This window comes from Ursus arctos, unplaced genomic scaffold, assembly GCF_023065955.2.
Source record: "Ursus arctos isolate Adak ecotype North America unplaced genomic scaffold, UrsArc2.0 scaffold_2, whole genome shotgun sequence".
Taxonomy (NCBI): domain Eukaryota; kingdom Metazoa; phylum Chordata; class Mammalia; order Carnivora; family Ursidae; genus Ursus; species Ursus arctos.
The window spans coordinates 62,524,111-62,547,636 of record NW_026622874.1 but is presented as its reverse complement, the minus strand read 5'-3'; the positions used below and the strand labels follow the sequence as shown (position 1 = coordinate 62,547,636).

The 23,526-nt window shown below is 44.7% G+C and overlaps 2 protein-coding genes across 2 annotated transcripts; both read left to right on the top strand.

Annotated features, from left to right (window-relative positions):
• On the top strand, positions 1–3,441 carry LOC123000095 (T-cell surface glycoprotein CD1a-like). The gene is made up of 6 exons (XM_026491043.4): positions 1–150; positions 628–894; positions 1,584–1,862; positions 2,062–2,340; positions 2,678–2,768; positions 2,916–3,441. The coding sequence occupies exons 1-6, from the start codon at positions 90–92 to the stop codon at positions 3,010–3,012; spliced, it is 1,074 nt and encodes a 357-aa protein (XP_026346828.2). The 5' UTR covers positions 1–89; the 3' UTR covers positions 3,013–3,441.
• A 10,238-nt stretch (positions 3,442–13,679) lies between these two features.
• Positions 13,680–17,279, top strand: LOC123000561 (T-cell surface glycoprotein CD1a-like). The gene is made up of 6 exons (XM_048225227.1): positions 13,680–13,875; positions 14,483–14,749; positions 15,425–15,703; positions 15,904–16,182; positions 16,512–16,602; positions 16,750–17,279. The coding sequence occupies exons 1-6, from the start codon at positions 13,815–13,817 to the stop codon at positions 16,844–16,846; spliced, it is 1,074 nt and encodes a 357-aa protein (XP_048081184.1). The 5' UTR covers positions 13,680–13,814; the 3' UTR covers positions 16,847–17,279.
• The last annotated feature ends 6,247 nt before the right edge of the window (positions 17,280–23,526 follow it).

The following is a 23,526-nucleotide window of genomic DNA, read 5'->3' as shown; positions in this document are numbered from 1 at the left end:
CAGAGGAGAGGTGCTGTGTGTGGGTAGGTTTGCTAGAACAGCCATCAAAGGCTGACTTTGTAGAGAAAGAGAGAACATCTGCAGATACGATGCTGTTCCTGCAACTTGTGTTGTTCATGGTTCTCCTCCCAGGTGGTGACAGTGAAGATGGTGAGACCTCTGGCTCTGCCCTGTGGGTGCACATGTGAGTGTGCATGTGTGTGTGTGTGTTTGTGCCAGTCTTTGTGTGTGTGTGATGTGTAAACATGTGCTTGTGTGTGTTTCAACATGTGTGTGTGTAAGTGTGTATGTAGGTGTCTGTGTACATCTTGGTGTGTGTATGTGTGTGTACATGTGTGGGTATGTACCTGTATTTCCCTGTTTGTATATGTGTGTATGTGTGTGCATGTGTGCATCTCTCTGTGTGGTTGTGTGTGTAACGTGTGTATTTGTGTCTCTGTGTATGTGTTCATGATGTGAGTTCCTCAGCACGTATGTGGGGACAAGGGTTCTGGGGCAGCACATATCTCCTGAGACAACTATGGCTTCCCTGTCCTCCACATTTTAGTTCCCAACCCTGGCACCTTCTTCTCCATTCTGTCTCCTTCCCAATGCCCTCCTCTTCCTCAATCTGTTCTTTGCCCACAGCTCTCCAGGAGTCGACCTTTTTCCAAATTATCCTGACCTCATCCTTTTACAACCGTTCCTGGACACAAAATCAAGGCTCAGCTTGGCTGGATGAGCTGCAGACTCATGGCTGGGACAGCAAGACTGGCGCTTTCACTTACCTGCAGCCTTGGTCCAAAGGCAACTTCAGTAAGGAGACACTTGTGGAACTAGAAAGGATATTCTATACATATTCCATTAGGCTTCTTCAGATCTTTCATAACCATGTCAGACAATGGCAGCTTGAATGTGAGTTCACTTCCCTCCAGGGTGGGTTGGAGGTGGCTGGTGTGTGTGTGTGTCTTCTTGAGTTCCTTCTTCCTCTAGGAAAGAACCTCCACTGGCTTTTGAACCTCACATCTCCCCATCATAACTCCGAATCACACTCATCTATGCAGAGGGTAGAAGCCAGACCCCAAATCTTGAAAAGCTTCCTGTCCTCTGCTACTACCTACTCCTCTCATTGACCACAGGCTGTGGTCTCCTGTCCCCAACTGGTGTCTTCTGACACCATCCCTCTCCCTGGCCTGCAACCAGAAACCCTCTGTTCCCTCACTCTGTGATGACTCCTTGAACTGTACTTTTCTTCCCATTCAATCCCATTAGTGAACTCCATCTATGTGTTCCCTGTACCCACTGCAACCCTTCAACCTAGATTGTTTTTACCCCAGATCTCCCACTGTGCCCTTCCCTATCCTCTTCCCACACCCTTCATCTCTCTCCTCCAACATTTGTTCCTTCCTCTATCATTCACCTCTTCCTCTGCCTCCATCCACCACCACTTCCCCTTTGAGTGAACCTGCCCTCAAACCAAACTGTGCTCCGTTCCCTCCAATCCCCTGACCTTCTCCCTCTGCTTCTAATATCATGGCTTGCGTTCATGTCATTTCATCTCTTTCCCTCCCCCTATCCTCTAACTCATAGTCTCTCTACCCCAGATCCTTTCCAGGTACAGATCGCAGGAGGCTGTGATTTCCACTTTGGAGAAGTATCAGTACGCTTTGCGCAGATTGCTTATCAAGGATCAGATCTCATTAATTTCCAGAACACATCATGGTTGGCATCTCCAAAGGGAGGAAGTAGAGCTCAGCAGGTCTGCACACTATTCAATCAGTATCATGTTTTCAATGAAATACTATACAAGATCCTCAGTGACACCTGCCCCCAGTTCCTGTTGGGTCTTCTTGATGCAGGGAAGGCATATCTCCAGCAACAAGGTCAGTCCTGGTCTCTCCCTCCAAGAATTCTCTATTCTGCACTCATAAATTTGTACAATTCCCTCAAATTCGGGATAAGAAGGAGCCAAGAGGGAGAGGGGATATGGTGACAGGTTTCTACAGGTGGAAAGCTGTGTCTATCTAAAGTGATATGAAGACCTACGCTCTCAGTCTGTGAATACCTGTCCTGTGTCTGCAGTGAGGCCAGAGGCCTGGCTGTCCACTGGCCCCAGTCCCGGTCCCAGCCGTCTGCTGCTGGTGTGCCACGTCTCTGGCTTCTACCCCAAGCCCGTGGGGGTTATGTGGATGCAGGGTGAGCAGGAGCAGCGGGGCATCCAGCGAGGCGACGTCCTGCCCCATGCTGATGGGACATGGTATCTCCGAGTGACCCTGGACGTGGCGGCCCGGGAGGCAGCTGGCCTGTCGTGCCGAGTGAGACACAGCAGTCTAGGAGGCCAGGACATGGTCCTCTACTGGGGTGAGAAAGAGCTGGGACCTGGTAGGGAAAGGGAGCGTGTGGTTTTCCTGCAGAGCAGGAGAGCCAGATGAAAAACTGGGGATTGTAGGGACTCCAGACCACAAAGGACTAAAATACTCAGTAATCCAAGAAATGGAAGAGCTGAGGGTGAGTGTCCTGTAGATGTGGGAGGATGCAAAGGGTTGGGTGAAGGTCCATCTCTAAGGTGGGATGGGAGAAGAGAGAGGAGGAAGGGCAGTTGGTGAGGCAGAGGGTGACAAGAGCAAGGACGACCAGGGAGGTGCGGTTCAACCCGGGGTGGATGAGAAATGACACCGTCTGTGCTCCAAACCCACAGAGCAGACCCACTCCACGGGCTTGGTCTTCCTGGCGGTGATAGTGCCCCTGGTGCTTCTGGCAGGTCTGGCGCTGTGGCTCTGGAAGTGCTGGTACGTCTCTGGAGCCACCTTCCTGCTCTTTCCCATGTGTCTCCCCACCTTTCAGTCTGTCCTCAGCCCTCCTGCTCCCAGTGCTCTTCCCCTCTGCAGTCCTCACTTCCATCTGCTGCAGACTGACTCCTCCTCTGTTCTTCCCAGGAAAACACACTGGAGATGTCCATGCACTGACCTCCGTTCTGAGCGAGATCCCAGCAGCCCAGCCTCCAGTACTTACCTAAACCCAGCTCAGTGGTGATGTCCTTGCGGCTGTCTGTGTGCAATTTTGTCCTTCAGTTCCGCTTAACGATCACTTGTCAATATAAGCTCAGTGTAATTTAGGGCGATTTGTTTGTTCTGACTTGGTTCTCGAACTTAAGTCTCAAAATTTAACTCAGTGTAAAATGAAGTCCCAGCACTCCGTGGGTCACAGGCATCAGAAGTCACTTCCTCTAGTGAGTCCTCCCTGATTCAGAAGTGGAAGCAGTCTGCCTGGTGAGAATTTTCACCACCTTTTGCTGAGCTTTCGTAAATCTATGCTTCACCTCCCAGCCCTTGTTTCTCACCCCCAGTTATGTCCCTTTTCTTTTCTTGAGTACAGTGTCCATGTCTTTTTAATACTTGTAACCTTGGCAAGGAATCTCACCTGCATGGGACATGTCCTCAATTAAAATCTGTGTTGAATATATGCCACATTTATAGCTTTTTCTTCTTCTTTTACCTCCTGACATGTTTGTAGTAGTTGAGATGGTTGATGGTCTTCTTGTTAAAAGTCTTATCACCTGGCTGAGGGAATTCACACTCCTCTGGATCTTTGCTGATGTCTCTGAGCCTCTGAGGAGAAACACACCTTTGCCTGTGACCATTCCACTTATTTAACTGCAGACATCTGTAGGATTGGCCCTGTTGCCTGATTATTGGTGTTGATGGCAGGAGAATGAATGAGATGCTTTCTCTTGTTCTGGATGATAAGGTGTGAGGTTATAAAGCCTGAAACAAGTACAATCCATTTTCAGCATCAGAGAAGCTGCCTGAAGATGAAACATGTGTGCGACAAGGCAGAGAAATTGTGTAGAAGAAACTTGCCAGGAGGGTACATCTGAAGCCTTCTCACCACCAGATGTTAAAGGAAAGAACAGAAAAAGAAACAAGAGGGTCTGCAGGGAGGAGTTAACATGGTGGCATAAGAGGAGGATCCCAAGCTTGCCTGGACCCTAAACACAGCTAGGTAAATATCAAGTCATTCTGAGTACCCAAGAAATCGATTTGAGGACTGACAGAACAGACGGCACAGCTAGAGGCAGAGAAGAGGCCACATCACGGAAGGTAGGAGGTGCAGAGACATGACTTTGGGGACAAATGGATCATGAATGATGTGGATGAGAGGGAGCCCCGGTAGAGGAGAGAGAGAGAGACACACACACACACACACACACACACACACACAGAGTGAGAGAGAGAGAGAGAGAGAGAGAGAGAGAGAGGCGTGTGGTGGGGATTACACAAGGAAAACACTTGCCCAAAGCCAATGACTGAGAACTCAAGAAGGGCTGATTTTTGTGTTTTTGCAATCAGTGGGTCTCAACGACTGGAATTTTAGAAGTCTGTACCTTGGCCGATGTGGAGCCCAGTGGGCGCTGCAGTGTTCCTATGGAGGAGGACAGAAGTCCAGGGACAGACAGTGTTCCGGTGTTTCTAATAAAAGCGTTTGGTATTTTGTAAATGTGGTCTAGGAGACCCAAAGAAATGCCCTAGAATTTAGGGTGTCCAATACCAGTTGGGGTATATAAACAGTTATGCCTTGTCCCAAGGTTAATTTAGGGGCCTCTTCTATCAGTAGGGCCATGGATACCAGTCCTCAGAGGCAGGGAGGCCATCCCTGTGCCGCAGGACCTAGATTCTTAGACAAGTACGTGAACGAGAGTTGGGAAGGCCCCAGCATTTGGATCAAGACTCCAAAAGCCACTCCCCTTCTTTCATGCACATATAAGGAAAAGTGCTTCTGGAGGTCTGGCAGGTCCATTGCTGGGGCCCTTGCAAGTTTGTGTTGGAGGCCCCCAGAAGGTTCTGTCATTGCAGGGTCCCACTCCAGAGACTCCTCCTCAGGTCCCTTCAGGGCTTCACAAAGAAGCATTGTTATTAATCCAAATTGGAGTATCCATATTCGACAAAACACCTCCATACCAAAAGGAATGAAGCTGTAGAGGGAAGCTTTGTAGAGGGAGTTTTCATGTTAAAACGAGACCTTTATGGTGGTCAGAGAGGCTCTTAGTCCCTAGAATTAATATTAATCCTAGAAATCGAACGTTCTGAGAGGAAATTTGGGCCTTTGAAGGGGAGAACTTATAGCCCCAGGAGGCCAATCTCCAAAGCCCAAGATGGTATTTGTGTCTGAGGTGTTCTCCCTGGGGCTGCAGATAAGTAAATCATCAGCATATTGAAGTAAGACACTGCCTCTGAAGAGCTGAAGGGTGGAGAAGTCCTTGGCTAAGGCCTGTCCAAAGGAATGTGGACTGTCCCTGGGGCCCTGAGGGAGGACAGTCCAAGTTAGCTGTTGAGTAACCTCGGTGGAGGGGTTTTGCCACTCAAAGGCAGGGAAGAACTGGGAATCCAGGGCACTGGGATGCAGAAGGAAGCATCTTTTAGATCTAGCACTGTGTCTGACGGGATCTGTCTTAGGAGGGCATAATGGTTAGGTGAATAGAAATGACAGCCTTGTTGCTAGCTCTTAGGGTCCTGTACTGTATTATATGAGCCATTGGACTTTTTATTGCCAAGATTTACAAAGCAAATTGCAGGGGTACAAAAGTCCTGTCACTAAGAATTTTTGTAGGTGGCTGTAGTCCATGTCTGGCCTCTGGACATAAGGGTACTGGCATTTTCCGGGGAAGGAATGAGGACCTTTAAGGTGTATCCTTACAGGGGTTACTGAAAGAAAGTGTCCTGGAATGGAGGTGTCCCATACCTGAGGGGCACCTATTGAAATATAGAGATCTTGCTGTTTGAAGGGGCAGAGGGCTCAGAGGACAACAATGCCAGTGGGGGTGGGGGAGAGGGCAAAGATTAGTTTGTACCTTCATCATCATATCCTTCCCAGGAATGGAAAGGGGCAATTGGGTAAAACAGGAAAGGAGTGGTTAAATGTATTGCTATCTTGGCTTTTATTTCACATCCATTTGCTTGATGATTGCTTCTCCACCCCTTAATCTCATGTGCTTTTAGGTCTGAAATGAGTCTTTTGTAGGCAGGGTAGAAATCTGCCTTGTTTTTTTATCTATCCCATCACCCTATGTCTTTTCACTGGAACAAATTAAAGGGGGACTGAAAGGCCCTCTCTTTGGGTGCCCGTCTACGTGGGTGAGGAGAGTCAAGGACTGAAATGTGACTCCTGAGTGTTTTATAAGGGTAGAAAAAGACTCCCATATCTATTAGGAATTCAATTTATCTCCTGTCACATCCAGGGTTACCCAAGGCTCTACCATAGTGATGGAGAACACTGGAGCCTACACAGCCTCTGGGCCCCTTCTGTCAAAGGAGAGGAGATCATCCTCCCCTGCTCTGTTGGGCTCCTCATAATCGAGTTACAGAGTTAAGGGCATCTGCAGGTTGTCCAGAGTGGCCTTGGTGTGAGGCTGTTGATTACCTGAGATGGCCTGGGCTTGAGCTTTGGGGCCTGGGATGACCCTCCTGCTTGTGGGAAGGAGGACAGTCCCATTTCCCGTGCCCTGGTTGTTGGTTCACCACAGGCCCTGATGGAGGATGCCCTTGACATTCCTGGGCCAGATGCCCTGGTTGGCAGCAAGAGACACAGGCTTGGGGTGCTCACTAGCTACGGACGCCTCCAACAACACACCTGTGCAATTCCTGCTAACGCTGTGCCTCCAATCCTAGTTCTCTTTGTCAGACGTCTCCTTTCCACATGCTCTTGGTGGAAGTATATTCAAAGCAGTGCCACAAGCCTGGCAATTCACAGGCAGTCCTGACATGGGCCATACAACTCCAACATGAGTCCTGCCCTGGGGAGAAAGAAAGGTAGCTACACAGGAATGGTGACTGAGGCCCCAGAACCTCTTCTTTGTAGGACCACTTCTTTCAACAACAGGAGATGTACCTAATATTCCTAACACACAGAAACAGACACAGAGATTTAGACAAAATGAGGAGACAAAGGAATACATTTAAGCAAAAGAACAGGACAAAATCACAGCAAGAGTACTAAGAGAAAAGGAGATAAGTAATATGCCAGGTAGAGAATTTAAAGTAATGGTCATAAAGATACTCACTAGCCTTGAGAAAGGGGTAGAGGACCTCGGTGAGATCCTCAACAAAGAGATAGAAAGCATAAAAGAAAACCGATCAGTGATGAAGTACTCAATAAATGAAATTAAAAATGCACTGATGGAATGAACAATAGAATAGAGGAAGCAGAACAACAGATCAGTGACCTGGAAGACAGGGTACTAGAGAGCGGTCAAGCTGAACAGAAGACAGAGGGAAAAAAGTACAAAATGAATAGTTAGGGAAGTCAGTGACACCATCAAGCATAAAAACATTTGCATTACACATCACAGTAGAAGCGGTAGAAAAAGGAAGAAAAAATTATTTGAAGAAGTAATGGCCGAAAACTCCCCAAATCTGGTGAAGGAAACAGATATCCAGAATCAGGAGGGACAGAGAGGCCCCCCAAAAAATCAACCCAAGGAGGTCCATAACAATATACATATTAATTAAAATGGCAAAGTGAAAGTGATAAAGGGGAATTTTAAAACCAGCAAGAGAAAAGAAGGCTGTTAATACAAGGGAAACCCATAAAGTTTTCAGCTGATTTTTCAGCAAAAACTTTGCAGGCCAGAAGAAAATGGCATGATATAGTCCAAGTACTGAAAGGAAAAATCTGCAGCCAAGAATATTCTATCCAGCAAGGCTATCATTCAGAATAGGAGGAGAGATTAAAAAGTTTCCCAGACAAGCAAATGTTAAAGGAATTCATGACCACTAACCCAGCACTGCAAGAAATATTAAGTGGGACTCTGAGTGGAAAGCAAAGACCGGAAGGAAAGGAAACACAAAAGCAATAAAAATAAGGATATCTGTAAACACCAGCCAAGGGACTCACAAAATACAAGGATGTACATTGTGACTTCATATACCTAAAATGATGAATCATGGAACACAACATTAGGAACTAATGAAGTACTGTATGGTGACTAACATAATATAACAAAAAAATTAAATTTTAAATAAAAAAAATATATATAACTAAAATGTAGTTGAGGGGTGGGAGAGGAGAAAAGGATGTGTTCAAACTTAAGTGACCTTAACTTAATATTGACTGCTAAATACAAAAGCTGTTCTATACAAACTGAATGATAACCAGAAATCAGAAATTAGTAATAGATATGCAAAATGTAAAGTATATTGTATATTGCTAAAGTATATTGCTAAAGAAAGCCAACTATCCATTGGAGAAAAGAGCAAGAGGAGAAAGGAACAGAACTATAAAAACATAAAACAAGTAACAAAATGGCAATAAGTACATACTTATCAATAATTACAGTGAATGTAAATGGATTAAATGCTCCAGTGAAAAGACATAGGGTGATGGGATAGATAAAAAAACAAGGCAGATTTCTACCCTGCCTACAAAAGACTCATTTCATACCTAAAAGCACATGAGATTAAGGGGTGGAGAAGCAATCATCAAGCAAATGGATGTGAAATAAAAGCCAAGATAGCAATGCTTGTATCGGACAAGATTGATATTAACAGAAAGACTGTAAAAAGAGGCAAAGAACGACACTATATAATAATAAGGTGAACAGTACAACAAGAAGATATAACAATTATAAATACTTATGCACCCCAAATGGGAGCACTCAAATACATAAAGCATCTAGTAACAAACATGAAGGAGGTAGCAGTAATAGTAGGGGACTTTAACATCCTGCTTACATCAATGGACAGATCATCCAATCAGAAAATCATCAAGGAAACAATGACCTTGAATGACATATTGAACCAGATAGATAAATGATATTTCAGACCATTCCATCCTAAAACAGCAGCGTACACATTCTGACATTTCTATACAGTAATAGACACTAATAGTGGTACAGCATAAAGAGAAATTAAGAAAACCATCCCATTTCAATTGCACCAAAACTAATTCAATACCTAGGAATACACCTAACCAAAGAGGTGAAAGACTTGTATTTGAAAACTATAAAATATTGATGAAAAAAATTGAAGGTTATGCAAAGAAAGGAAAGATATTCCATGCTCATGGATTGGAAGAACAAATATTGTTAACATGTCCACACTACCTGAAGCAACTACAGAATTAATATAATGCCTATCAAAATACCAATAGCATTTTTCACACAACTAGAGCAAACGATCCTAAAATTTGTATGGAACCACAAAATACTCTGAATGGCAAAGAAATCTTGAAAAAGAAAAACAAAGCTTGATGTATCACAATTCCAGATTTCAAGATATATGACAAAGTTGTAGTAATTAAAATGGTATGGAACTGGCACAAAAGTAGGCACATAGGTCAAAGGAACAGAGCAGAGAGCCCAGAAATAAAGCCACAATTTTATGGTCAATTAAACATTGACAGAGGAGGCAAGAATATTCAATGGGACATAGAAAGTCTTCAACAAATGGTGTTGGGAAAACTGGACAACACATACAAAAGAAAGAAACTAGATGATTTTCTTATACCATACACGAAAATAAATTCAAAGTGGATTAAGGACCAAGATGTGAGACTTGAAATCATAAAAATCCTAGAAGAGAGCACAGGCAAATATCTTCTCCCATTCCGTGGACTGCCTCTTAGTTTTGTTGACTGTTTCCTTTGCTGAGCAGAAGGTTTTCATCTTGATGAAGTCCCAAAAGTTCGTTTTTGCTTTTGTTTCACTTACCTTTAGAGACATGTCTTGAAAGAATTTGCCGTGGCCAGTGTCGAACAGGTTACTGTCTATGTTCTCCTCTAGGGTTTTGATGGATTCCTGTTTCACATTGAGGTCTCTCATCCATTCTGAGTTTATCTTTGTGTATGGTGTGAGAGAGTGGTCTACTTTGTTCTGCATGTGGTTGTCCCAGTTTTCCCAGCACCATTTATTGAAGAGACTTTTTATCCATTGGATGTTCTTTCCTGCTTTGTGGAAAATTAGTTGATTATAGACTTGAGGGTACATATCTGGGCTCTCTCTTCTGTTCCACTGACCTATGTGGCTGTTTTTGTGCCAGTACCATACTGTCTTGATGACTACAGCTTTGTAATATAGCTTGAACTCAGGCATTCTGATGCCCCCAGCTTTGGATTTCTTTTTCAACATTTCCCTAGCAATTGAGGGTCTTCTCTGGTTCCACACAAATTTTAGGATGGTTTGTTTCAGCTCTGTGAAAAATGTCAATGGTATTTTAATAGGGATTGCTTTGAAAGTGTAAATTGCTCTGGGCAGCATAGACATTTTGAAATTTCAGATAAAGGGTTGGTATCCAAGATCTATAAAGAACTTATCAAACTAAACAATCAAAAAACAAATAATCCAGTCGATAAATGGGCAGAAGACATGAACAGATAATTCTCCAAAGAATACATACAAATGGCTAACAGACACATGAAAAAATGTTCAGCATCACTAGGAGTCAGGGAAATATGAATCAAAACCACGAGATACCATCTCACACCAGTTAGAATGGCAAAAATGAACAAGACAGGAAACAAGTGTTGGTGAGGATGTGGAGAAAGGGGAACCTCTTACATTATTGGTGGGAATGCAAGTTGGTACAGCCACTCTGGAAAACAGTATGGCAGTTCCTCAAAAAGTTAAAAATAGAGCTACCCTATGACTCCGCAATTGCACTACTAGGTATTTACCACAAAGATACAGATATAGTGAAAAGAAGGGGCACATGCACCCCAAAGTTCATAGCAGCAATGTCCACAATAGCCAAACTGTGGAAGAAGCCGAGATGCCCTTCAACAGATGCCTGGATTAAGAAGATGTGGTTCATATATACAATGGAATATTACTCAGCCATCAGAAAGGATGAATACTCATGATTCGCATCAACATGGTTGGAACTGGAGGGGATTATGCTAAATGGAATAAGTCAAGTGAACAACGAGAATTACCATATGGTCACTCAAATTGGGAACATAATGAATAGCGTGGAGGACCACAGGAGATGGGAGGGAAAATGGAATGGGAAGAAATCAGAGTGGGAGACAAACCATGAAAGACTCTGGACTCCAGGAAACAAACTGAGGGTGAAGGTTACAGAGGGGAGGGGGGGTTGGGTATTAAGGAGGGTACGTGGTCTGATGAACACTGGGTGTTATACACAACTAATGAATCATGAGAGCTACATCAAAAACTAATGTTGTACTATATGTTAGCTAACTGACCATAATAAAAAATAATAATAGGGGCGCCTGGGTGGCTCAGTCATTAAGCGTCTGCCTTCGGCTCAGGGCGTGATCCCAGAGTCCTGGGATCGAGCCCCACATCGGGCTCCTCCACTGGGAGCCTGCTTCTTCCTCTCCCACTCCCGCTGCTTGTGTTCCCTCTCTTGCTGGCTGTCTCTCTCTCTCTCAAATAAATAAAATCTTTAAGAAAAATAATAAATAATAAAAATAAAAAAATAAAGGTTATGCTGTGGAAAAAGAGAGAGAGAGCACAGGCAGTAAAGTCTCTGACCGCAGCCACAGCAACATTTTTCCAGATATGTCTCCAGAGGCAAGGGAAACAAAAAACAAAAATAAATTGTTGGGAATACATTAAATAAAGTGCATCTGTGCAGCAAAGGAAACAAGCTACAAAACTGAAGGACAATCACTGAATGTGAGTAGATATTTCCCAATAACATATTTGCTAAAGGGTAAGTATGCAAACTATATAAAGAACTTGGATGACTCAACACCAAAAGAACAAATAATCCAATTAAAAAATGGGTAGAACACATGAGTAGACATTTCTCTAAAGAAGACATGCAGATGGCCAACAGACACAGGAAAAAATGCTCAACATCACTCACCATCAGGGAAATGCAAATCCAAACCACAATGAGATATCAGCTCACACCTGTCACATTGGCTAAATTCAAAAACACACAGGAAACAAGTGTTGTAGAGGAAGTGGCGTAGAGGGAACTCCTGTACACTTGGTGGGAATGCAAACTGGTGTGGCCATGATGGAAAGCAGTATGGAGGTTCCTCAAAAAATTAGAAACAGAATTATCCTATGATCCAGTAATTCTACTACTGGATATTTACCCAAATAATGTGAAAACACTAAATGAAAGGAAACATGCACCCCAATGTTTACTGCAGCATTATTTACATTAGTCAATGTACGGAAGGAACCGAAGGAGTCCATAGATACATGAACACAGAAGAAAAGATGTGGTATGTACATTCAATGGAATATTACTCAGCCGTAAAAATGACGGCAATCTTGCCAACTGCAACAACATGGATGGAGCTAGAGAGTACGATGGTAAGTGAAATAGTCAGAGAAAGAAAGGACCATACGATTTCTTTGTATGTGGAATTTAAGAAACAAACAAAAGTAACAGAGAAAAAAGTGACAAAGGAAAAAACAGACTCTTGTCTATAGAGAACACACTGCTGGTTCCCAGATGGGAGGTGAGTGGGGGGATGGGGGCAATAGGTGAAGGGGTTAGCATTACACTCATATTGACGAGTACTGAGTAGTGCGTAGAATTGCTGAATTCCTAAACTGTATGCCTGAAAGTAACATAACATTGTATGTTAACTATCCTGAATCTTAAAATAAACAAACCAAACAAAGAAAAAGTAATTCAGAACAATAAAAATGTGTAGTTCTTGGGTTATGTGTTTTTCTTCTCTCAAAGCTCCTTGCATACAGTGATTGCTCTGCGAACACTGTATTTTCACGAGTGTAGCACGGTGCTTGCATCCAGGCAGGTGCTACGTGACTGGTGAGTGAAACTATATGAATGCAAGTCTGAATGAAGGGAGGTATTCTGCAGATGTTTCAATGTCCTGTGGTCTCTGTGATGGCTACTTGTTCCGCCCTAAGAATCACGGTGAACTGGTGGTTGCTGATACTGTTACGCAAGCAATCATGGGGGAATCTGGACAAGCAAATAGAGCAACGGTTGAAAAGAAACCCATGAGGCCAAAATGGTGCCTTGGTCCAGGCCAAGTCTCTAAACGTTACTTAATCCCTAACCTAACTACAGTTCCCATCTCCCCCCGAAATGTTCACCTGTCCCTTAAGAATTGTCTGGTCAGCCCCAGTGAGGCGATCTGTCACATGGGCCCTCTCCATCCCCAAGGAGGGGAGGTCATCTGCATGATAACACCCCTGCTCTCCCAATTAAGGAAGGTGACCTTCCCTGAAACAGTCCTTTCTCTTCTTTTGCCAAATCCCTTGCTATATAAACCTCCCAGCTGCACCACTCCTCAGAACTCCCCTCTGCCCGCAAGATGGGGTGCTGCCTGATTGTTGAATCGCTTAACAAAACCAATTCGATCTTCAAATTTACCTGGTTGATTTTGGTTTTTAACACAAGCAGGGAGAAGTCAGAATGTGAATGAGCTGGGGTGGGTGTGAGATGGGGAAGGAAATACCTGGGGGGTGTCACAAGGGCAGGAGGGACAGAGTGACAGCAGGTCCCGGGCTGGGTGCTAGAAGCCACGTGTTTTCATGGGTTACTGTCCGGATGAGAAGAAAATGTAGGAGAGGTAGGGTCATTTTTCATGCCACACGGGACTCATTATGTAGCATTTGAACTAGGGGACAGGGAGCAGAATGCACCGGGAGGACTGACAGGGAGAAATTGGAGGCCGGAGAGGAGAGTCAGGCCAAGAGGGGAAGTGAGAGTCTGAGTAGGTGTCCAGGGTTGAAGGAGGAGCACATTTGCATTGTCGCAGAGACTCAGGGAAGGCTGGTGTGTGGAGAAGGAAGTCAGAAGAGAGGTGCTGTGTGTGGGTAGGTTTGTTAGAAAAGAGGTCAAAGGCTGACTTTGTCGGAGAAAGAGAGAACATCTGCAGATACGATGCTGTTCCTGCAACTTGTGTTGTTCGTGGTTCTCCTCCCAGGTGGTGGCAGTGAAGATGGTGAGACCTCTGGCCCTGCCCAGTGGCTACGGGTGTGTGTGCGTGTGTGTACATGTGTTTATGTGTCTGTGTCAGTTTATTAGTGTCTGTGTGTGTTTCCGCCAGTGCGTGTGTGTTTCCGCCAGTCCGTGTGTGTTTCTGATGTGTGTACATGTGCTTTTCTGCATTTGAATATGTAGATATGTATGTGTGTATAGGTGCCTTGTACGTCTCTGTGTGTGTGCGTGTGAGTACGTGTGTGGGTATGTGTCTGCAGGTCTGTGTTTGTATATGTGTATATGTGTGTGTCTGTGTGTACATCTCTGTGTGTGTCTGTACGTGTGCATTTTTGTGTCTGTGTGTGTGCATTCATAGTGTGAGTTCCCCAGCGCATAACTGGGGAGGGAGAGTGTCAGCCTGGTTCCTTCCTGAGTGCACCCGGCCCCAGGCCCTGTGCTCTTCTGAAGGATGTGTGTGAAGCTCGGGGCTCCAGGGCAGCACATGTCTCCCGAGGCAACTATGGCTTCCCTGTATGCCAGAGTTTGGTTCCCCTCCCTGGCACCTTCTCCAATTCTCTCTCCTTCCCAATGCTCTCCATATCCAACGTTTATCTATCCTTTTCCCACAGACTTCCAGGACATAATCTCCTTTCGAATCATCCTGACCACATCCTTTTACAACCATTCCTGGACGCAAAATCAAGGCTCAGCTTGGCTGGATGAGCTGCAGACTCATGGCTGGGACAACAAGACTGGCGCTTTCTCTTACCTGCAGCCTTGGTCTAAAGGCAACTTCAGTAATGAGGAGCTCATGGAAGTAGAAAAGTTATTCTACACGTACTCCATTAGATCTCCTTCAATATATCATAACCATGTCACTGAATGGCAGCTTGAATGTGAGTCCATTTCCCTCTGGGTTGGGCTGTACATGGAGGCATGTGCGTCTCATTGAGTTCCTTCTTTCTCTAGGAAATGAACTCCACTGGCTTCTGAACCTCACCTCTCTCTAGCTGAAAACTGAATCACAGCCATCTGGGCAGGGGGTAGAAGCCAGACCCTGATTCTTGAAAAGCTTCACATGTTCTTCAGCTTTCCACTCCTCTCACTGACCACGGGCTGTGCTCTCATGTCTCCCACGAGTGTTTCCCATGACCACCCCTTTCCCTGGCCTCCAACCAGGCACCCTTGCTCCCTCACTTGTGACTGACCTTGAACTGTACTTTTCTCCCCCATTCAGTCCCATCAGCAATGTCCATGTGTTCCTTGTACCCCATGCACTCCCCTCACCCTAGATTGTTTTTATGCCAGCTCCCCCGCTGAGTCCTTCCCTATTCTCTGACCACATTGTTCGTGTTTCTCTTCCGACATTTGCTCCTTCCTCAATCATTCATCTTTGCCTCTGCCTCCTGCGACCACCACTTCCTCTTGGTCTGAGCCTCCCCTCGAGCTAACGTTTGCTCCATATCCTCCAATCCCCAATTTTATCCTTCTACTTCCAGCATCCTTGGCTTGCACTCCTCTCATTTCATCTCCTCCACTCCCCCTACTATAATTCAGTATCTCTTCCCCAGATCCCTTCCAGGTACAGCTGGTGTTAGGCTGTGATTCCCACTTTGGAGAAGCATCAGTTGGCTTCATGAGGATTGCTTATCAAGGATCAGATCTTGTGAGTTTCCAGAACACATCATGGTGGCCATCTCCAGAGGGAGGAAGTAGGGCTCAGCAGGTCTGCACACTATTCAATCAGTACCATGTGTCCAGCGAAATAGTACACAAACTCCTCACTGACTCCTGCCCCCGGTTCCTGTTGGGTCTTCTCGATGCTGGGAAGGCATATCTCCAGCGACAAGGTCAGTCCTGGTCTCTCCTCCATGAATTCTCTACTCTGCATTCATGAATTTGTACCATTCCCTCTAATTCAGGGTAAGGCAGGAGTCAACAGGGAGGGTGGATGATGGCGACAGGTTTCTGGACGTGGAATGATGCGTCCATCTAAAGTGATGTGAAGACCTACCTTCTCAGTCTGCGAATTGGTGTCCTGTGTCTGCAGTGAGGCCAGAGGCCTGGCTGTCCGCTGGCCCCAGTCCCGGTCCTGGCCGTCTGCTGCTGGTGTGCCACGTCTCTGGCTTCTACCCCAAGCCCGTGTGGGTGATGTGGATGCGGGGTGAGCAGGAGCAGCGGGGCACCCAGCGAGGCGACGTCCTGCCCCATGCTGATGGGACGTGGTATCTTCAGATGTCCTTGGATGTGAAAGCCACGGAGGCAGCTGGCCTGTCCTGCCGAGTGAGACACAGCAGTCTAGGAGGCCAGGACATGGTCCTCTACTGGGGTGAGAATGATGGGTCCAGCTGGGAAAGGGGGCAGGTGGTCCTCCAGCAGAGCTTGGAAGACTGATGAAAAATTTGGGTTGCTAGGGATTCCAGACCCAAAATGACTAAAATCAGTAACTCAGAAATAGAACAGCTGAGTGTGTTGGTCCTGAGGATGTGGGGGATGCAGAGGTTTAGGTGAAGGCCCATCTCTGAGGAGGGATGAGAGAAGTGAAAAGAGGAAGGGCAGTTGGTGAGGCAGAGGGTGAGCAGAGCAAGCAGGACCAGGGAGGTGCAGGTCAACCCAGGGTTGTTGGGAAATGACACCGTCTGTGCTCCAAACCCACAGAGCAGCCCCACTCCATGGGCTTCGTCTTCCTGGTGGTGATAGTGCCCCTGGTGCTTCTGGCAGGTCTGGCGCTGTGGCTCTGGAAGCGCTGGTAAGTCTCTGGAGCCACCTTCCTGCTCCTTCCCATGTGTCTCCCCACCTTTCAGTCTGTCCTCAGCCCTCCTGCTCCCAGTACCCTGCCCCCCTGCAGTCCTCACTGCCACCTGCTGCAGACTGACTCCTCCTCTGTTCCTCCCAGGAAAACACACTGGAGATGTCCATGCACTGACCTCCGTTCTGAGCGAGATCCCAGCAGCCCAGGCTCCAGTACTTACCTAAACCCAGCTCAGTGGTGATGTCCTTGCGGCTGTCTGTGTGCAGCTTTGTCCTTCAGTTCTGCTTAATAATCAGTTGTCAATATAAGCTCAGTGTAATTAGGGCGATTTGTTTGTTCTGACTTGGTTCTCGAACTTAAGTCTCAAAATTTAACTCAGTGTAAAATGAAGTCCCAGCACTCCGTGGGTCACAGGCATCAGAAGTCACTTCCTCTAGTGAGTCTTCCCTGATTCAGAAGTGGAAGCAGTCTGCCTGGTGAGAATTTTCACCACCTTTTGCTGAGCTTTTGTAAATCTACGCCTCACCTCCCAGCCCTTGTTACTCACCCCTGGTTATGTCCCTTTTCTTTTCTTGAGTACAGTGTCCATGTTTTTAGTATTTGTAACCTTGGCAAGGAATCTGACCTGCATGGGACATGTCCTCAATAAAAATCTGTGTTGAATATATGCCACATTTATAGCTTTTTCTTCTTCTTTTACCTCCTGACATGTTTGTAGTAGTTGAGATGGTTGATGGTCTTCTTGTTAAAAGTCTTATCACCTGGCTGAGGGAATTCACACTCCTCTGGATCTTTGCTGATGTCTCTGAGCCTCTGAGGAGAAACACAGTTTTGCCTGTGACCATTCCACTTATTTAACTGCAGACATCTGTAGGATTGGCCCTGTTGCCTGATTCCTGGGGTTGATGGCAGTGGAATGAAATGTTCTCTCTTGTTCTGGATGATAAGGTGTGGGTTATAAAGCCTGAAACAAGTACAATCCATTTTCAGCACCAGAGAAGCTGCCTGAAGATGAAACATGTGTGCAAGAAATTGTGTAGAGAAACATGTGTGCAGAGAAATTGTGTAGAAGAAACTTGCCAGGAGGGTACATCTGAAGCCTTCTCACCACCAGATGTTAAAGGAAAGAACAGAAAAAGAAACAAGAGGGTCTGCAGGGAGGAGTTAACATGGTGGCATAAGAGGAGGATCCCAAGCTTGCCTGGACCCTAAACACAGCTAGGTAAATATCAAGTCATTCTGAGTACCCAAGAAATCGATTTGAGGACTGACAGAACAGATGGCACAGCTAGAGGCAGAAAAGAGGCCACATCGCGGAAGGTAGGAGGTGCAGAGACATGACTTTGGGGACAAATGGATCATGAATGATGTGGATGAGAGGGAGCCCTGGTAGAGGAGAGAGAGACACACAGAGAGAGAGAGAGAGAGTGAGAGAGAGAGAGAGAGGCGTGTGGAGGGGATTACACAAGGAAATCACTTGCCCAAAGCCAATGACTGAGAACTCAAGAAGGGCTGATTTTTGTGTTTTTGCAATCAGTGGGTCTCAACGACTGGAATTTTAGAGGTCTGTACCTTGGCCGATGTGGAGCCCAGTAGGCACTGCAGTGCTCCTGTGGAGGAGGACAGAAGTCCAGGGACAGACAGTGTTCTGGTGTTTTTTTCTTTTTTTTTTTACAAGAATTTTTTATTATGTTATGTTAGTCACCATACAGTCTATCCTTAGTTTTTGTTGTAATGTAATGATGGTACATTACATCATTATTTGCATATAACACCCAGTGCACCATGCAGGATGTGCCCGGCTTAATACCCATCACCGGTCTATCCCATTCCTCACCACCCTCCCCTCTGAAGCCCTCACTTTGTTTCCCAGAGTCCACAGTCTCTCATGGTTCATTCTGCCTTCTGTTTATCCCCCCTTCACTCTTCCCTTCCTTCTCCTACCTATCTTCCTATTTCTTATGTTGCATAAATGAGTGAAACCACATGATAATTGTCTTTCTCTGCTTGACTTATTTCACTTATCATAATGTCCTCCAGTCCTGTCCATGTTACTGCAAATGTTGAGAACTCATTCTTTTTGATAGCTGAGTAATATTCCATTGTATATATGGACCACATCTTCTTAATCCAGTCGTCTGTTGAAGGGCATCTCGGCTCCTTCCATGATTTAGCTATTGTGGACAGTGCTGCTATGAACATTGGGGTGCATATGGCCCTTCTCTTCACTACGTCTGTATCTTTGGGGTAAATACCCAGTAGTGCAATGGCTGTATCATAGGTTAGCTCAATTTTTAACTTTTTAAGGGACCTCCACACTGTTTTCCAGAGTGGCTGTACCAACTTGCATTCCCACCAACAATGTAGGAGGGATCCCCTTTCTCCACATCCTCTCCAACAATTGTTGTTTCTTGCCTTGTCTATTTTTGCCATTCTAACTGGCGTAAGGTGGTATCTCAGTGTGGTTTTGATTTGAATTTCCTTGATGGCTAATGATTTTGAACATTTTTTCATGTGTCTGTTAGCCATTTGTATGTCTTCATTGGAAAAGTGTCTGTTCATATCTTCTGCCCATTTTTTGATTTGATTATTTGTTTCTCGTGTATTGAGTTTGAGAAGTTCCTTGTAGATCTTGGATACCAGTCTTTTATCTGTAGTGTCATTTGCAAATATCTTCTCCCATTCCGTTGCCTGCCCCTGAGTTTTTTTGGACTGTTTCCTTGGCTGTGCAGAAGCTTTTTATCTTGATGAAGTCCCACAAGTTCATTTGTGCTTTTGTTTCTCTTGCCTTTGGAGATGTGTCATGAAAAAAGTTGCTGTGGCCGATGTCAAAGAGGTTGAGGCTATATTCTCCTCTATGATTTTGATGGATTCCTGTCTCACATTGAGGTCTTTCATCCATTTGGAGTTTATCTTTGTGTATGGTGTGAGAGAGTGGTCAAGTTTCATTCTTTTGCATATAGCTGTCCAATTTTCCCAGTACCATTTATTTACAATAGCACCAAAAATCATAAGTTATCTCGGAATTAACTTAACCAGGGAAGTAAAGGATCTATATTTGAGAAACTACAGATTACTCTTGAAAGACATTGAAGAAGACACAAAAAGATGGAAAAATATTCCATGCTCATGGATCGGAAGAATAAACATAGTTAAAATGTCTATGCTACCCAGAGCAATCTATACTTTCAATGCTATCCCGATCAAAATACCGATGACATTTTTCAAGGAACTGGAACAAACAGCCCTTAAATTTGTGTGGAACCAGAAAAGGCCCCGAATCACCAAGGAACTGTTGAAAAGGAAAAACAAAGCTGGGGGCATCACGTTGCCGGATTTCAAGCTATACTACAAAGCTGTGATCACAAAGACAGCATGGTACTGGCACAAAAACAGACACATAGACCAATGGAACAGAATAGAGAACCCAGAAATGGATCCTCAGCTCTTTGGGCAACTAATCTTTGACAAAGCAGGAAAAAACATCCAGTGGCAAAAAGACAGTCTCTTCAATAAATGGTGCTGGGAAAATTGAGGGTCTTTTCTGGTTATACACAAATTTTAGGATTGTTTGTTTCAGCTCTGTGAAAAATGTCAATGGTATTTTAATAGGGATTGCTTTGAAAGTGTAAATTGCTCTGGGCAGCATAGACATTTTGAAATTTCAGATAAAGGCCTGGTATCCAATATCTATAATGAACTTATCAAACTCAACACTCAAAAAACAAATAATCCAGTCAATAAATGGGCAGAAGACATGAACAGACAATTCTCCAATGAAGAGATATGAATGGCTAACAGACACATGAAAAAATGTTCAACATCACTAGTCATCAGGGAAATTCAAATCAAAACCACAATGAGATACCATCTTACACTAGTTAGAATGGCAAAAATGAACAAGACAGGAAACAAGTGTTGGCGAGGATGTGGAGAAAGGGGAACCTCTTACATTATTGGTGGGAATGCAAGTTGGTACAGCCACTCTGGAAAACAGTATGGCGGTTCCTCAAAAAGTTAAAAATAGAGCTATCCTATGACCCCGCAATTGCACTACTAGGTATTTATCCCAAAGATACAGATGTAGTGAAAAGAAGGGGCACATGCGCCCCAATGTTCATAGCAGCAATGTCCACAATAGTGAAACCGTGGAAGGAGCCGAGATGCCCTTCAAGAGATGAATGGATAAAGAAGATGTGGTTCATATATACAATGGAATATTACTCAGCCATCAGAAAGGATGAATACTCATGATTTGCCTCAACATGGTTGGAACTGGAGGGGATTATGCTAAATGAAATAAGTCAAGCAAACAACGAGCATTACCATATGGTCACTCAAATTTGGAACATAATGAATAACGTGGATGACCACAGAGGACAGGAGGGAAAACTGAATGGGAAGAAATCAGAGTGGGAGACAAACCATGAAAGACTCTGGACTCCAGGAAACAAAGTTTGGGTGAGGATTACAGAGGGGAGGGGGTGGTCGGTATTTAGGAGGGTACGTGGTGTGATGAGCACTGGGTGTTATACATAACTAACAAATCATTGAACGCTACATCAAAACCAATGTTGTACTATATGTTAGCTAACTGAACACAATAAAAAATAATAGTAATAATAAAAATAAAAAAAATAAAGGTTATGCTGTGGAAAAAGAGAGAGAGAGCACAGGCAGTAAAGTCTCTGACCGCAGCCACAGCAACATTTTTCCAGATTGTCGCCAGAGGCAAGGGAAACAAAAAACAAAAATAAATTGGTGGGAGTACATTCAATAAAGTGCATCTGTACAGCAAAGGAAACAAGCTACAAAACTGAAGGACAATCACTGAACGTGAGTAGATATTTCCCAATAACATATTTGCTAAAGGGTAAGTATCCAAACTATATAAAGAACTTGGACGACTCAACACCAAGAGAACAAATAATCCAATTAAAAAATGGGTAGAACACATGAGTAGACATTTCTCTAAAGAAGACATGCAGATGGCCAACAGACACAGGAAAAAATGCTCAACATCACTCATCATCAGGGAAATGCAAATCCTAACCACAATGAGATATCAGCTCACACCTGTCACATTGGCTAAATTCAAAAACACACAGGAAACAAGTGTTGTAGAGGAAGTGGCGTAGAGGGAACTCCTGTACACTTGGTGGGAATGCAAACTGGTGTGGCCATGATGGAAAGCAGTACGGAGGTTCCTCAAAAAATTAGAAACAGAATTATCCTATGATCCAGTAATTCTACTACTGGATATTTACCCGAATAATGTGAAAACACTAAATGAAAGGAAACATGCACCCCAATGTTTACTGCAGCATTATTTACATTAGTCAATGTACGGAAGGAACCGAAGGAGTCCATAGATACATGAACACAGAAGAAAAGATGTGGTATGTACATTCAGTGGAATATTACTCAGCCATAAAAATGACGGCAATCTTGCCAACTGCAACAACATGGATGGAGCTAGAGGGTATGATGGTAAGTGAAATAGAGAAAGAAAAGGACCATACGATTTCTTTGTATGTGGAATTTAAGAAACAAACAAAAGTAACAGAGAAAAAAGTGACAAAGGAAAAAACAGACTCTTGTCTATAGAGAACACACTGCTGGTTCCCAGATGGGAGGTGAGTGGGGGGATGGGGGCAATAGGTGAAGGGGTTAGCATTACACTCATATTGACGAGTACTGAGTAGTGCGTAGAATTGCTGAATTCCTAAACCTTACGCCTGAAAGTAACATAACATTGTATGTTAACTATCCTGAATCTTAAAATAAACAAACCAAACAAAGAAAAAGTAATTCAGAACAATAAAAATGTGTAGTTCTTGGGTTATGTGTTTTTCTTCTCTCAAATCTCCTTGCATACAGTGATTGCTCTGCGAACACTGTATTTTCACGAGTGTAGCACGGTGCTTGCATCCAGGCAGGTGCTAGGTGACTGGTGAGTGAAACTATATGAATGCAAGTCTGAATGAAGGGAGGTATTCTGCAGATGTTTCAATGTCCTGTGGTCTCTGTGATGGCTACTTGTTCCGCCCTAAGAATCACGGTGAACTGGTGGTTGCTGATACTGTTACGCAAGCAATCATGGGGGAATCTGGACAAGCAAATAGAGCAACGGTTGAAAAGAAACCCATGAGGCCAAAATGGTGCCTTGGTCCAGGCCAAGTCTCTAAACGTTACTTAATCCCTAACCTAACTACAGTTCCCATCTCCCCCCGAAATGTTCACCTGTCCCTTAAGAATTGTCTGGTCAGCCCCAGTGAGGCGATCTGTCACATGGGCCCTCTCCATCCCCCAAGGAGGGGAGGTCATCTGCATGATAACACCCCTGCTCTCCCAATTAAGGAAGGTGACCTTCCCTGAAACAGTCCTTTCTCTTCTTTTGCCAAATCCCTTGCTATATAATCCTCCCAGTTGCACCACTCCTCAGAACTCCCCTCTGCCCGCAAGATGGGATGCTGCCTGATTGTTGAATCGCTTAACAAAACCAATTCGATCTTCAAATTTACCTGGTTGATTTTGGTTTTTAACACAAGCAGGGAGAAGTCAGAATGTGAATGAGCTGGGGTGGGTGTGAGATGGGGAAGGAAATACCTGGGGGGTGTCACAAGGGCAGGAGGGACAGAGTGACAGCAGGTCCCGGGCTGGGTGCTAGAAGCCACGTGTTTTCATGGGTTACTGTCTGGATGAGAAGAAAATGTAGGAGAGGTAGGGTCATTTTTCATGCCACACAGGACTCATTATGTAGCATTTGAACTAGGGGACAGGGAGCAGAATGCACCGGGAGGACTGACAGGGAGAAATTAGAGGCCAGAGAGGAGAGTCAGGCCAAGAGGGGAAGTGAGAGTCTGAGTAGGTGTCCAGGGTTGAAGGAGGAGCACATTTGCATTGTCGCAGAGACTCAGG

Coding starts and splice junctions, on each gene's coding strand:
- LOC123000561 (XM_048225227.1), top strand. CDS start 13,815: ATGCTGTTCCTGCAACTTGTGTTGTTCGTGGTTCTCCTCCCAGGTGGT. Junction 15,704..15,903: donor GGCATATCTCCAGCGACAAG/GTCAGTCCTGGT, acceptor CTGTGTCTGCAG/TGAGGCCAGAGGCCTGGCTG. Junction 16,603..16,749: donor CTGTGGCTCTGGAAGCGCTG/GTAAGTCTCTGG, acceptor TGTTCCTCCCAG/GAAAACACACTGGAGATGTC.
- LOC123000095 (XM_026491043.4), top strand. CDS start 90: ATGCTGTTCCTGCAACTTGTGTTGTTCATGGTTCTCCTCCCAGGTGGT. Junction 1,863..2,061: donor GGCATATCTCCAGCAACAAG/GTCAGTCCTGGT, acceptor CTGTGTCTGCAG/TGAGGCCAGAGGCCTGGCTG. Junction 2,341..2,677: donor GGACATGGTCCTCTACTGGG/GTGAGAAAGAGC, acceptor CCAAACCCACAG/AGCAGACCCACTCCACGGGC.